Consider the following 12,651-nt stretch of genomic DNA (forward strand, 5'->3'; position numbering starts at 1 on the left):
AACATGATGCCCAGTTAAACTAATCTCCTCTGCCTGCACATGATCCACATCCCTCCATTCCCTGCACATATAAGAGTCTCTTAAACACCACTATGGTATCTGCCTCCACGACCACCCCCGGCAGCGCATTGCAGGCCCCCACCACCTTCTGTGTAAAATATCTCCTTTAAACTTCCCCCCACTCACCTTAAAGCTATATTCACTCATTTTAGTTTTTTTTAATCACTTAGAAGAAGGTTCTGACTGTCTACCCCATCTACGCCTCTCATAATTTTATATATTACTATGGTGTTCCAGAGGAAACAATCCAACCTCTCCCTGTTCTGAAGGGTGTCGACCCGCAATGTCACCTTGTCCATGTTCTCCAGAGATGCTGCCTGACCCGCTGAGTTACTCCAGCACTCTGTGTCCATGTTCTCCAGAGATGCTGCCTGACCCGCTGAGTTACTCCAGCACTCAGTGTCCATGTTCTCCAGAGACGCTCGCTGCTTGACCCGTTGAGTGACTGCAGTTTTTTGTGTCCGTCTTTGGCTAATATGACTGAGGCAGGTTTTGGGTTGGGACCCTTCCTCATAGCCTGTTGTGTCTGTTTGTCTTGCAGAAAGGTGCGGGCTACCACCTGGATCTGTTCTTGGTGGCCATCCTGATGGTCCTGTGCTCATTCATGGGCCTGCCCTGGTACGTGGCAGCTACCGTGATCTCCATCGCCCACATCGACAGCTTGAAGATGGAGACGGAGACATCAGCACCCGGAGAGCTACCCAAGTTCCTGGGGGTCAGGTAGAGTCAGCCTCCACCTGCGCTGAGCGGCGAGCGAGGGGCGCAAGTGTATAATGACAGGCAGCACGGTGGCGTAGCGGTAGAGTTGCTGCCTCACAGCACCAGAGAACCGGCTTCCATCCTGACTACGGGTGCCGTCTATACGGAGTTTGTACATTCTCCCCGTGACCTGCGCGGGTTTTCTCCGGGTGCTCCGGTTTCCTCCCACACTCCAAAGACGTGCATCTTTGTAGGCTAATTGGCTTCTGTAAATTGTAAATGGTTCCTAGTGTGTAGGATAGTGCTAGTGTACTGGAGTGATCGCTGGTCGGCACAGACTCGGTGGGCCGAAGGGCCTGTTTCTGCGCTGCATTACTAAAGTTTTAGATCCAAAGATCTGACTGTCACTAACTCCCAACCAGGACATAGGAGGACACAAGCCAAACATAGACACAACGTGCTGGAGTGACGCAGGAGGTCAGACAGCTTTGAAAAAACTGCAGATGCTGGTTTACACCGAAGATAGACACAAAAAGCTGGAGTATCTCAGCGGGTCAGACAGCATTTCTGGACAGAAGGAATTAGTGATGCTTTGGGTTGAGACCTCTGAAGAAGGGTCTCGACCAGAAATGTCGCCTATTCCTTTACTATAGAGATGCCGTCTGACCCTCTGAGTTACTCCAGCTTTGTGTGTTTATCTTAGGTCAGGTAGCATCGCTGGAGAACATGGATACGTGATGTTTCGAGTCGGGACCCTTCTTCAGACTGTTTCTGGGGGGGTGTAACTGGAGGCAAGAAAAGACCGGGGCAAATAAGGGCCGGCAACTAATGACCCCAGGCAGGGGGGTTCCCTGAAAGCTGATTGTTGGTTAGGGACGGTGTGATCCCAAGGGAGATACATCGTTGTGAACTGTGGAACTGGTTGACTCGCTGTTAGTGGAGGAAGGGGGACAAGGGGGGAGGAGCGAGGACAGGGGGGAGTTTGCAGTGCCTCATCTCACCCCCCACAAACTGTCTAGAGATGGGTCCTGACCCAAATCATCTCCTATCCATGTTCACCAGAGATGCTGCTTGATCCGCTCAGTTACTCCAGCACTCTGTGTCCATGTTCTCCAGAGATGCTGCCTGCCCACTGAGTACCCACTCTGTGTCATGTCTCCAGAGATGCTGCCTGGCCCACTGAGTTACTCCAGCACTGTGTGTCAATCTTTGGTGCAAACCAGCATCTGCAGTTGCTTATTAGTACGTTAGGACACAAGCCAAGCCCCGGTGAGTTTATTATCATCTGGATTAGTATGGTGAGGTGCAGGTGCAGGGGTTTGACGGCATTGGACCCATACTCGCTGGAGTTTAGAAGGACCTCCGGACCTCATTAAAACATTCACTAATGGGAGAGTCTAGAAACAGAGAGCACAGCCTCCGAATAAAAGGATGTGTCTTCAAAGTGGAGATGAGGAGGAAATTGTTTAGCCAGAGGGTGGTGAATCTGTGGAATTCATTGCCACAGACAGCTGTGCAGGCCAAGTCAATCAGTGTTTTTTAGGCAGAGATTGTTCTTGGTTAGTTAGGGTGTCAATGGTTGCAGGGACAAGGCACGAGAATGCGGTTAGGTGGGAGAGATAGATCAGCCATGATTGAATGGCGGAGTAGACGTGATGGGCTGAATGGCCTAATTTTGCTCCTATGTCTTTTGATCTTTGATTTAATAAAAACCTGTTTGTAGATGCATTGCATGTGCATAGACAAATTTATGAAGATGTTGCCAGAATGTTAGCATATGATAAGGTGCCCTTGGTGGGCTGCTCTGGAAGGTTAGATCGCATGGGATCCAGGGAGAGATAGCTGAATGGATAAAAAATTGGCTTCATGGAAGGAAGCAGAAAGTGATGGTGAAAGGTTGTTTTTTGGACTGGAGGCCTGAGACCGCGTGGGTTTTCTCCGGGTGCTCCGGTTTCCTCCCACATCCCAAAGACGTGGGGGGTTGTTGGTTAATTGGCCCTCTGTAAATTGCTCCCCTAGTGTGTAGAGAATGGATGTGAAAGTGGGATACGTAGAACTAGTGTGAACGTGTGATGAATGATTGACGGCACTGGGCCTGTATTTGCTGAAGTTTGGAAAGATGAGGGGGGACCTCATTGAAACTTTCCGAATAGTGAAAGGCTTGGATAGAGTGGGTGTGGAGAGGATGTTTCCACTGTTGGGACAGTCTAGGACCAGAGGGCACAGCCTCAGAATAAAAGGATGTACCTTTAGAATGGGGATGAGGAGGAATTTCTTTAACCAGAGGGTGGTGAATCTGTGGAATTCTTTGCCACAGTCGGATGTGGAGGCCAAGTCATTGGATATATTTAAGACAGAGATAGATAGATTCTTGATTGGTACAGGTGTCAGAGGTTATGGGGAGAAGGCAGGAGAATGGGGTTGAGCGGGAGAGATCGATCAGCCATGACTTGATGGGCCGAATGGCCTAATTTGGTTCCTAGAACATATGAACATGAATTGCCCCTCGTGTGTAGGGAGTGGATGAGAAGGTGGGATAACATAGAACTAGTGTGAATGTGTGATCATTCACAGAACATTGGTGAGACTTTGCTACAGGAAGGTTATTGATCTCCCAGGCTGTGCTGTTCTGTTAGAGACTGTCTGGTGAGCGGAGGGGGTTGTCACAGAGTAGGGAGGTGAGTACCCACGGTGGACCAGGCAGTGTCCACCTCTCTCTGCGATCTTCATTCCTGGGCGTTTGAGTTACTGAAGCAGCCCATGGTCCAACCAATCAATGTCCTCTCTACCATTAGTGTTCAGTTTTGTTTATTTTTGTCACCTGTACTGAGGTACAGTGAAAAGCTTTTTGTTGTGTGTTGTCCAAAGAAAAGTGCAATCAAGATGATTACAATCGAGTCGTCCACAGTGTACAGATACAGGATAAGGGGAATAACGTTCAGTGCAAGATAAAGTCCAGTAAAGTCTGATTAAAGATAGACCAAGGGTCTCCAATGAGGTAGATGGGAGATCAGGACCGCTCTCTACTTGGTGGTAGGATGTGTCAGTTGCCTGATAACAGCTGGGAGGAAAATGTCCCTGAATATGGAGGTGTGCGTTTTCATACTTCTGTACCTCTTGCCCGATGGGAGAGGGGAGAAGAGGGAGTGACCGGGGTGAGACTGGTCCTTGATTATGCTGTGGGCCTTGCCGAGGCAGCGTGAGGTATAAATGGAGTCAATGGGAGTTTGGTTTTTGTGATGACCTGTAGAAATTCGATAGAGTTGTCGGCAACATACTGTAGCTAATTCCTTAAGCTTGGTGAACCCGGCAGGCAGGCAGGCAGGCAGGCTGTGGTTGTTGATTCTGCTTTGTAATGTCAGCGTATTTGAGTCCGCTCATCCTGTTTTTTGGTCTGTTTCCAGGGAACAGCGTGTGACTGGCATCATTGTCTTCATTCTGACTGGAGCATCTGTCTTCATGGCACCCATCCTCAAGGTACCGCTCTCCAGCAAGTATTAACCATCGCCTGTGCCTCGCCCGCTCTCTCTCGTCTCTCTGTCTCTCTCTCCTGTCTCTGTCCTCTGTCTCTCTGTCTCTGTCCTTCTGTCCTCTCTCCCCTCTCCCCCTCTCCCCCTCTCCCCCTCTCCCCCTCTCCCCCTCTCCCCCTCTCCCCTCTCTCTCCTACCTCCGCCGGCTGGTGAACACTGGCCATCCATCACAACACACACGCCCACACGCACACACACACACATGTACAACATGCACACGTGCACACACACTCACTCACATAACCACATACACACACGTACAAACATGCACACACCCTCGTATACACACGCACCCACACACATATACACACACAAACTCACGCACACTCACACACATAACCACGCGCACACACACACACGTGCACGCACACACACGCACACTCGCACACACACAACCACACACACACACATAGCCACACACACATACACACACATACACACACACATATTACCACACACACACACTACCACACACATACACACTCGTATACACACACGCACACACACACTACCACATACACACACACACACATTCATATACACACACACTCGTGTACACACGCTACCCCACACACATTTGTATACACACACGAGCACACATACTACCACACACACACACACGCTCATATACACACGCTCATATACACACTACCACACCCACACACACTCATACACACATACTCTCGTATACACACACACACCCTCATATACACGTTGGCACACTCACACACTCACATACTTAAACACCCACACTCTCACACAGACTAACACACACATACACTGTGAACCGTCTACGCCGCATCTGCGCCCAAGATGAGGTGTTCCATACTAGAACATCCGAGGTCCTCATTCTTTAGGGAACGGGGGTTCCCCTCTCCCATCATAGTTGAGGCTCTCACTCATGTCTCCTCAGTACTCTGCAGCTCTACCCTTGCTCCCCCTCCCCCTAGTCGCAACAGAGACAGTCTCCCAAGTGCTCACCTTCCACTTCATCAGCTGTCGCATACAACACATAATCATCCGACATTTTCGCCACCTCCAACAGGATCCCACCACTAGTTACATTTTCCCATCTCCACACTTTCCACCTTCCGCAGAGACCATTCCCTCCGTAACTTCCTGGTTAACTCATCCCTTCCCACCCAAACCACCCCCTCCCCAGGTAACTTCCTCTGCAACTGCAGAAGATGCAACGCCTGTCCCTATATCTCCTCCCTCGACAGTCCTTTCAGGTTAGGCAGAAGTTCACTTGCACCTCCTCCAACCTCATCTACTGTATCCGTTGTTCAAGATGTGGCCTTTTATACATCAGCGAGACCAAACGCAGACTGGGCGATCGCTTCGCTGAATACCTTCGCTCAGCCTGCCTGAACCAACCTGATCTCCCGGTTGCTAAACACTTTAATTCTCCTTCCCATTCCTACACAGACCTTTCTGTCCTCGGTCTCCTCCATTGTCAGAGTGAGGCTAAACGCAAATTGGAGGAACAGCATCTCATATTTCGCTTGGGCAACTTACAGCCCAGTGGTATGAATATTGATTTCTCTCACTTCAGGTAGCCCCGGCATTCCCTCTCTCTCTATCCCTCCCCCACCCAAGTCGCACCAGCTTCTCATTTTCACCCAACAAACAGCTTCCTTCATCATCGTTACTTTTTTACATATCTTTCATTCATTGTTCTTTATCTCTACACATCACCGTCTATATCTCTCTTTTCCCTTCTCCCCAACCAGCCTGAAGAAGGGTCTCGACCCGAAACGTCACCCATTCCTTCTCTCCAGAGATGCTGCCTGTCCCGCTGAGTTACTCCAGCTTTTTGTGTCAATCTTCACACTGTGGACTGCCACCTGTCCACCATGTTGCAACGCTACAGCTCACTCCTGCCTCCTTGTGGGCACCGTGAGCTGGTGCTGCATGATATTTGGAGACCCCCCCCCCCCCCCCCCCGGATATCACAGTGGGGCATTTAGTGTCAGGTTGGTGGGTCAGAGTGTTCAGGGAACAGCTACGTGACTCTGTGTCCCTCGACAAGCGCTAGAACAGTGTGTGATCAGAGGGGGGGGGGGGGGGGGGGGGGGGGCTGTCTGTGTAACTCCACGACCCTGAGGGATGGATCACAGGATCATGCAGCACGGAAACAGGCCCTTCGGCACAACTCGTCCATGCCGACCAAGATCCCCCATCTACGCTGGCCCCATCTGCTTGCGTTTGGCCCGTATCCCTCTAAACCTGCCCTATCCATGTACCAGTCATAATGCCTTTTAAATGTTTTCAGGTTACCTGTCTCAACTATATCTTTTGGCAGCTCGTTCCATACACCCACCATCAACTCTTTCCCCTCTCACGTTAACTCTATGTCCTCTGATTCCCCTACCCTGTGTACTAGATTCTGTGCCTTAACCTTATCTATGCCCATCATGTTTTATACATCTCTATACAATCACCTCTCAGTCCCAACCTGTCCAACCTCTCCCCAGTCCGAAAAAGTGTCTCAACCCAAAGCGCATCTATCCATGTTCTCCACAGATGCTGCCTGACCCGCTGAGTTACTCCAGCACTCTGTGTCCATGTTCTCCACAGATGCTGCCTGACCCGCTGAATTACTCCAGCACTCTGTGTCCATGTTCTCCAGAGATGCTGCCTGACCCGCTGAGTTACTCCAGCACTTTTTGTCCTTGCCCTATCGATGGTCCTGGTACCATCCTTGTAAATCTTCTCTGCACTCTTTCCAGCTAAGCTACATCCTTCCGTTGAATTTCAAGTTTCAAGTTTACATTTTGTGTCTACAGCAGGGTGACCAAAACTGAACCCAATACTCCAAATGCTGTCTCATCAATGTCTTGCATAACTGCAACAGAATGTCACAACTTCTATACTTGATCCCCTGACTGGTGAAGGCCAATGAGCCGAAAGCCTTCTTGACCTCCTGATATACTTTGGGGGTTCGAGAAGCGGAAGGAGAGGAATCGAGAACCAGAGGACCTAGGTTTAAGATGAGGGGGGGAAACTGAGGTCCAACCTTTTCACACAAAGTGTGGCGTTGTGTATGGAACGAGGTGCTGGAGGAGGTAGTTGAGGCTGGGACTATCATAATGTTTTAAGTGTCATTTTGACAGGTACATGGATGCGGCAGATTTAGGGGGATTTAGGCCGATCGCCGGCAGATGGGACTAGTGTAGATGGGGCATGTTGGTCGGTGTGGGCAAGTTGGGCCGAAGGGCTTGTTTCCACGCTGTGTGGCTCTGTGACCTGTGACGCCACCTTCAGAGACCTGTGTAGTTGTGCTCATTCGTGGCCAGAGGTCCAGGGGCTGGACTGGCGTGTCTGAACACTCCCCGTGTCTCACTGACTTCTCTGTTGCTTCCAGTTCATCCCGATGCCGGTTCTCTACGGCGTGTTTCTGTACATGGGCGTTGCTTCGCTGAATGGCGTGCAGGTGAGTAGCCGCAAGCTCTGCCTTCACCACAACCCAGGGGAACCACCTGGTAATTATGTGCTGGAGGGACTCAGCGGGTCAGGCAGCGTCTGTAGAGGGCTTGCTCAAACGATGTTTCGGGGCAGTACTCAGCCTCAGACTGAAGAGCCATGGCTGATCATTCAGAATCAGTACCCCGTTCCTGCTTTCTCCCAATATCCCTTGATTCCGTTAGCCCTAAGAGCTTTCTCTAACTCTCTCTTGAATACATCCAGTGAATTGGCCTCCAATGCCTTCTGTGGCAGAGAATTCCACAGATTCACAACTGAACAACAGAAACCAGGGAAACCTTCTGTCACATAGAGGGCGGGGGATATAAGGAACGAGCTGCCGGAGGAGGTAGTTGCGGCAGGTACTATCATATCATTTAAGAGACATTTGGACAGGTACATGGATAGGACAGGTTTAGAGGAATGTGGGCCAAATGCGGGAGGTGTGACTAGTATAGATGGGGCATGTTGGTCGGTGTGGGAAAGTTGGGCCAAAGGGCCAATCTCCATGCTGTATCACTCTATAGCTGGGGCAGCACGGTGGTGTTGCCTTGCAGTGCCAGTGACCCGGGTTCGATCCTGACTACGGGTGCTGTCTGTACGGAGTTTGCACGTTCTCCCTGTGACCACATGGGTTTTCTCCAGGTGCTCTGGTTTCATCCCACACTCCAAAGACATACAGGATTGTAGGTTATTTGGCCTTGGTAAAATTGTAAATTGTCCCTGGTGTGTAGGATAGTGCTAGTGTACGGGGTGGACTCGGTGGGCCAGAGGGCCTGTTTACACGCTGTATTTCTAAAGTCTAAAGTAAAGTCTTACTCTATATTTTAGGTGGGAGCGGGAAGATTGAATGGGAAGCTGAGGGACTGTGTGATCCTTGGACTCTGATTCTATGACTGTGACTCTAAGTGACTCTATGACTATGAATCTGACTGACTATAAGTCTCTGTGTCTCTGTGACTCTGTGTCTCTGTGTCTCTGTCTTTCTGTGACTGTGTATCTGTGAATCTGTGACTCTGTGTCTCTGTGTCTCTGTGTCTGTGACTGTGTCTCTGTGACTGTGACTCTGTGTCTCTGTGTCTCTGTGACTCTGTGTCTCTGTCTCTCTGTGACTCTGTGTATCTGTGCCTCTGTGTCTCTGTGAATCTGTGTCTCTGTGACTGTGTCTCTGTGTCTCTGTGTCTCTGTCTCTCTGTGTCTCTGTGTCTCTGTAACTCTGTGACTGTGTCTCTGTGTCTCTGTGTCTCTGTGTCTGTGTCTCTGTGTGTCTCTGTGACTCTGTGTCTCTGTGACTCTGTGTCTCTGTGTCTCTGTGACTCTGTGTCTCTGTGTCTCTGTGTCTCTGTGTCTCTGTGACTGTGTCTCTGTGTCTCTGTGACTCTGTGTCTCTGTGTCTCTGTGTCTCTGTGACTCTGTGTCTCTGTGTCTCTGTGTCTCTGTGTCTCTGTGACTCTGTGTCTCTGTGTCTCTGTGACTCTGTGACTCTGTGACTGTGTCTCTGTGACTCTGTGACTGTGTCTCTGTGATTCTAAACTCTAAGTGACTGTAACTCGGAAGGATTGAATGGGAGGCTGAAGGGCTCTAAGTGACTCTACACCTGTGCTTTGCGTTTCAGTTCATGGATCGGTTGAAGCTGTTGCTGATGCCGGCCAAGCACCAACCGGACTTCATCTACCTGCGTCACGTGCCGCTGCGCCGAGTCCACCTCTTCACCTTCATCCAGGTGGTCTGCCTCACCATGCTCTGGGTCCTCAAATCAACCGTGGCCGCCATCATCTTCCCCGTCATGGTAGGTCTCCACTAGGGTTGCCAACTGTCCCGTTTTAGCCGGGACATCCCGTATATTGGGCTGAATTGGTTTGTCCCGTACGGGACCGCACTTGTCCCGTATTTGACTGCTACTACTCGGGTCGAGGGGACTGTCGGGTCGGAGCGCCGCGTCTGGTCCCGCCTCACCCGTCCCGACGTAGTGCAGCAGCAGCGCCTCTCCAGTGGACCTTCGGACCTTCGCTTATCGCCGACACCACCACCCCTCCTTCTCATGGCCGATCATCGGTTCATGAGTTGGATGGGATTGCGGATTCTGCGCATGACGTCGCGCAGCCCGGGCCAAAACTCCTCAGCTGGCTTTGTGTGCAGTCCAGCACCCGGGCCAACTCATCATTCACCCAGTCACGGCCGAGTCGGTCAACGAATTGCTGTCTTATTTTTGCTGTCAACGAATTTAAACACTGATCAGAAGATATTAACTAAAATTTTAGCCCATAGATTAAGTTTAGTGATTCATAAATTAATACACCCCGAACAAACAGGTTTTATCCCAAAACGTTGTACATTTTATAATTTGAGACGATTATTTAATATTATATACTCAACTAGAATAGCTAATGTAGACCTAGCAGTCATCTCGTTAGATGCTGAAAAAGCATTTAATCAGGTGGAATCTTTTTTTTGTGATGGAAAAATTTCAACTGGGTGAGAAGTTTTGTACCTATATACTAATCTAACAACTAGAATATTGACAAATCAAATGTTATCACCCAAATTTAATCTATCTAGAGGTTGTAGACAAGGATGCCCACTATCTCTGTTATTATTTGCCCTAGCTATCGAACCACTTGCAGAATGTGTCAGAGCCCACCCAGAAATGTATGGGTATAATAGTAAAGATACAGTTAATAAAATTTCTTTATATGCAGATGATGTATTAATATATATCACAAATTCAGAAACTAGTATTCCAAATTTATTAAATCTTATAACTCTATTTGGTTCATTCTCGGGATATAAAATTAATTGGAATAAAAGTGAAATTATGCCAATAATGGAACTATACCCACATATATTGCAACAATCCCCTTTTAAAATAGTCTATGAAAAATTTAAATATCTTGTAATTTATGTGACTAAGAAATATACTTCTTTATTTAAATTAAACTTTCCTCCTTTACTAAATAAAATACATAAGAATATTCAGTACAGGTGCACAACCTTTTATCCGAAATTCCGGAAACCGAAAAGCTCCGAAAATCGGACATTTTCGGTCCTGGAAAAAAGGGAGGGTATATTGCCCGGGAGAGTAGGAATCCCTAGACCTAGTACAGTGAGCGTCCACTGAGGGTCGCCCGGAGAGGTTCCGCAGTCACCTCTCCGGGTGACCCTCAGTGGACGCTCACTGAACTAGGTCTAGGGATTCACAAAAATGCTGGAGAAACTCCGCGGGTGCAGCAGCACCTATGGAGCGAAGGAAATAGGTAACGTTTCGGGCAGAAACCCATCCTCAGACTGCCCTATCAGTCTGAGGAAGGGTTTCGGCAAAGGGAGGGGAGAGAAGGGAAAAGAGAGAGGAAGGATCTGCCGGACATGCTGTGTGTATGTGTGTGTTTGTTTAGCGGAGTCTGAGGGGAGAAGGGAGAGAAGAAGGGAAGGGAGGGAGGGAAGGGAGGGAGAGGTCCAGCGGCGGGAACGGATGCCTGGGTCCGGGCGTGAGCTGAGTCCGAGGTTTGTAAACGTTGCTGCGACCCCCGGCCCGGCCCTCCGTGTATTGTTCACCGCATCTTCCTGGAGAGAGGGGGGAGGGCGGGAGCCGGGGCTGTGTGTGTGAAGCACGGCGACTAGAGGGACGGGAGAGCTGCCCCGGGAGCGTGAGGGCACCTCCCCCTTCTCCATTCCCCCTCACACCCCCCTCCCCATCTACCCCTTTCTTCCCCCTCTACCTCTCTACTCTCTCTCGGCCCGCAGCGATCTGCCGGACATGCTGTGTGTGTGTGTGTGTTTGTTTGGCGGAGACTGAGGGGAGAAACGCCGGCACTAAGAGCGAGCGAACGCGCGGACAGAACGGATAAAAGCAACGATCATAGGTCGGAATAGGTGACCAAAGATCTTTGTAGGTGACATTTCGGGTCGAGACCCCTCTTCTAACTGACTATGGGGAAAGAGGAGCAAGAGCTATGGACGGTACTAAGGACAAGTGAATGGAAGATATGCCGATATCTCCCGTTTCCCTTTCCCTTGACTATCAGACTGAAGAAGGGTCTCGACCCGAAATGTCTACCAACGCCGCTCTATGAACGTTGCTTTTGTCCGTCTGTCCACGCGTTCGCTCGCTCTTGGTGCCGGCGCTTCTCCCCTCATGGCAGCTATTGGAAAAGTAGACCCGAAATATCACCTATTTCCTCCCTATTATCACGTATTCCTCATCAGAGATGCAGTCTGATCCGCTGATTTACTCCAGCCTCTTGTGTCTGTCTTCGGTTTAATCAGCATCTGCAGTATGTGCCGTTTAAAAAGTACAAGGCATGTGCCGTTTAAAAAGGAAGTGATAAAAAACATTTAAAACATTTAACAACACCTAAACCGTTCCCCCGCAACGCTGCGAGAGGCATAACTGAAGTCGGGGGGTCGGGGTTACTGAAATGACGGAGGTTACGCTCCGGTGCGGACTACGCGTCAGTTCATTGTATTTCGCAGGAGTGGACCATCTTGCGCGCTATAAGAACTTTGCTCCAATTGATTTGATTACTCTAGCGCGGGGCCCCCTTAGGCGCGGGGGCCCAATTGGGAGAAATAGGTCCTGTCGGCTAAAGGCCGGCCCTGACCGGGTAACTGCCGGGATCGAGGCGCAAACTCGCGAGCTTGCGGCCACGAGCCGAGCACTCTACCACTGAGCCACATGTTAAAATCTACGCTAAAAACCTTCCCTTCGGAAAACCGAAAAATCCCGAAATCCGAGAAGTGTCTGGTCCCAAGGCTTTGGATAAAAGGTTGTGCACCTGTATTGGAAAACACTCCCCATTTCAATGCTTGGTAGAATTAATGCCGTAAAAATGATTTCCCTTCCACAATTACTGTACTTATTTCAATCAATTCCGATCTATCGTCCAAAAAATTGGTTTTT

The 12,651-nt window shown here is 49.7% G+C and overlaps 1 protein-coding gene across 4 annotated transcripts in view; it reads left to right on the forward strand.

The window, feature by feature from the left end:
* slc4a4 (solute carrier family 4 member 4) overlaps window positions 1–12,651 on the forward strand; it is a 158,448-nt gene that overhangs the window by 131,105 nt on the left and 14,692 nt on the right. For all 4 annotated transcript variants that reach the window (XM_033020316.1, XM_033020335.1, XM_033020327.1 and 1 more), the window contains exons 18-21: window positions 602–780; window positions 4,164–4,236; window positions 7,657–7,725; window positions 9,370–9,543. In XM_033020316.1, coding sequence (XP_032876207.1) covers window positions 602–780; window positions 4,164–4,236; window positions 7,657–7,725; window positions 9,370–9,543 — 495 coding nt within the window. The remainder of the gene's footprint in view (window positions 1–601; window positions 781–4,163; window positions 4,237–7,656; window positions 7,726–9,369; window positions 9,544–12,651) is intronic.

The sequence above is a fragment of the Amblyraja radiata genome, chromosome 1 (assembly GCF_010909765.2).
Source record: "Amblyraja radiata isolate CabotCenter1 chromosome 1, sAmbRad1.1.pri, whole genome shotgun sequence".
Taxonomy (NCBI): Eukaryota; Metazoa; Chordata; class Chondrichthyes; order Rajiformes; family Rajidae; genus Amblyraja; species Amblyraja radiata.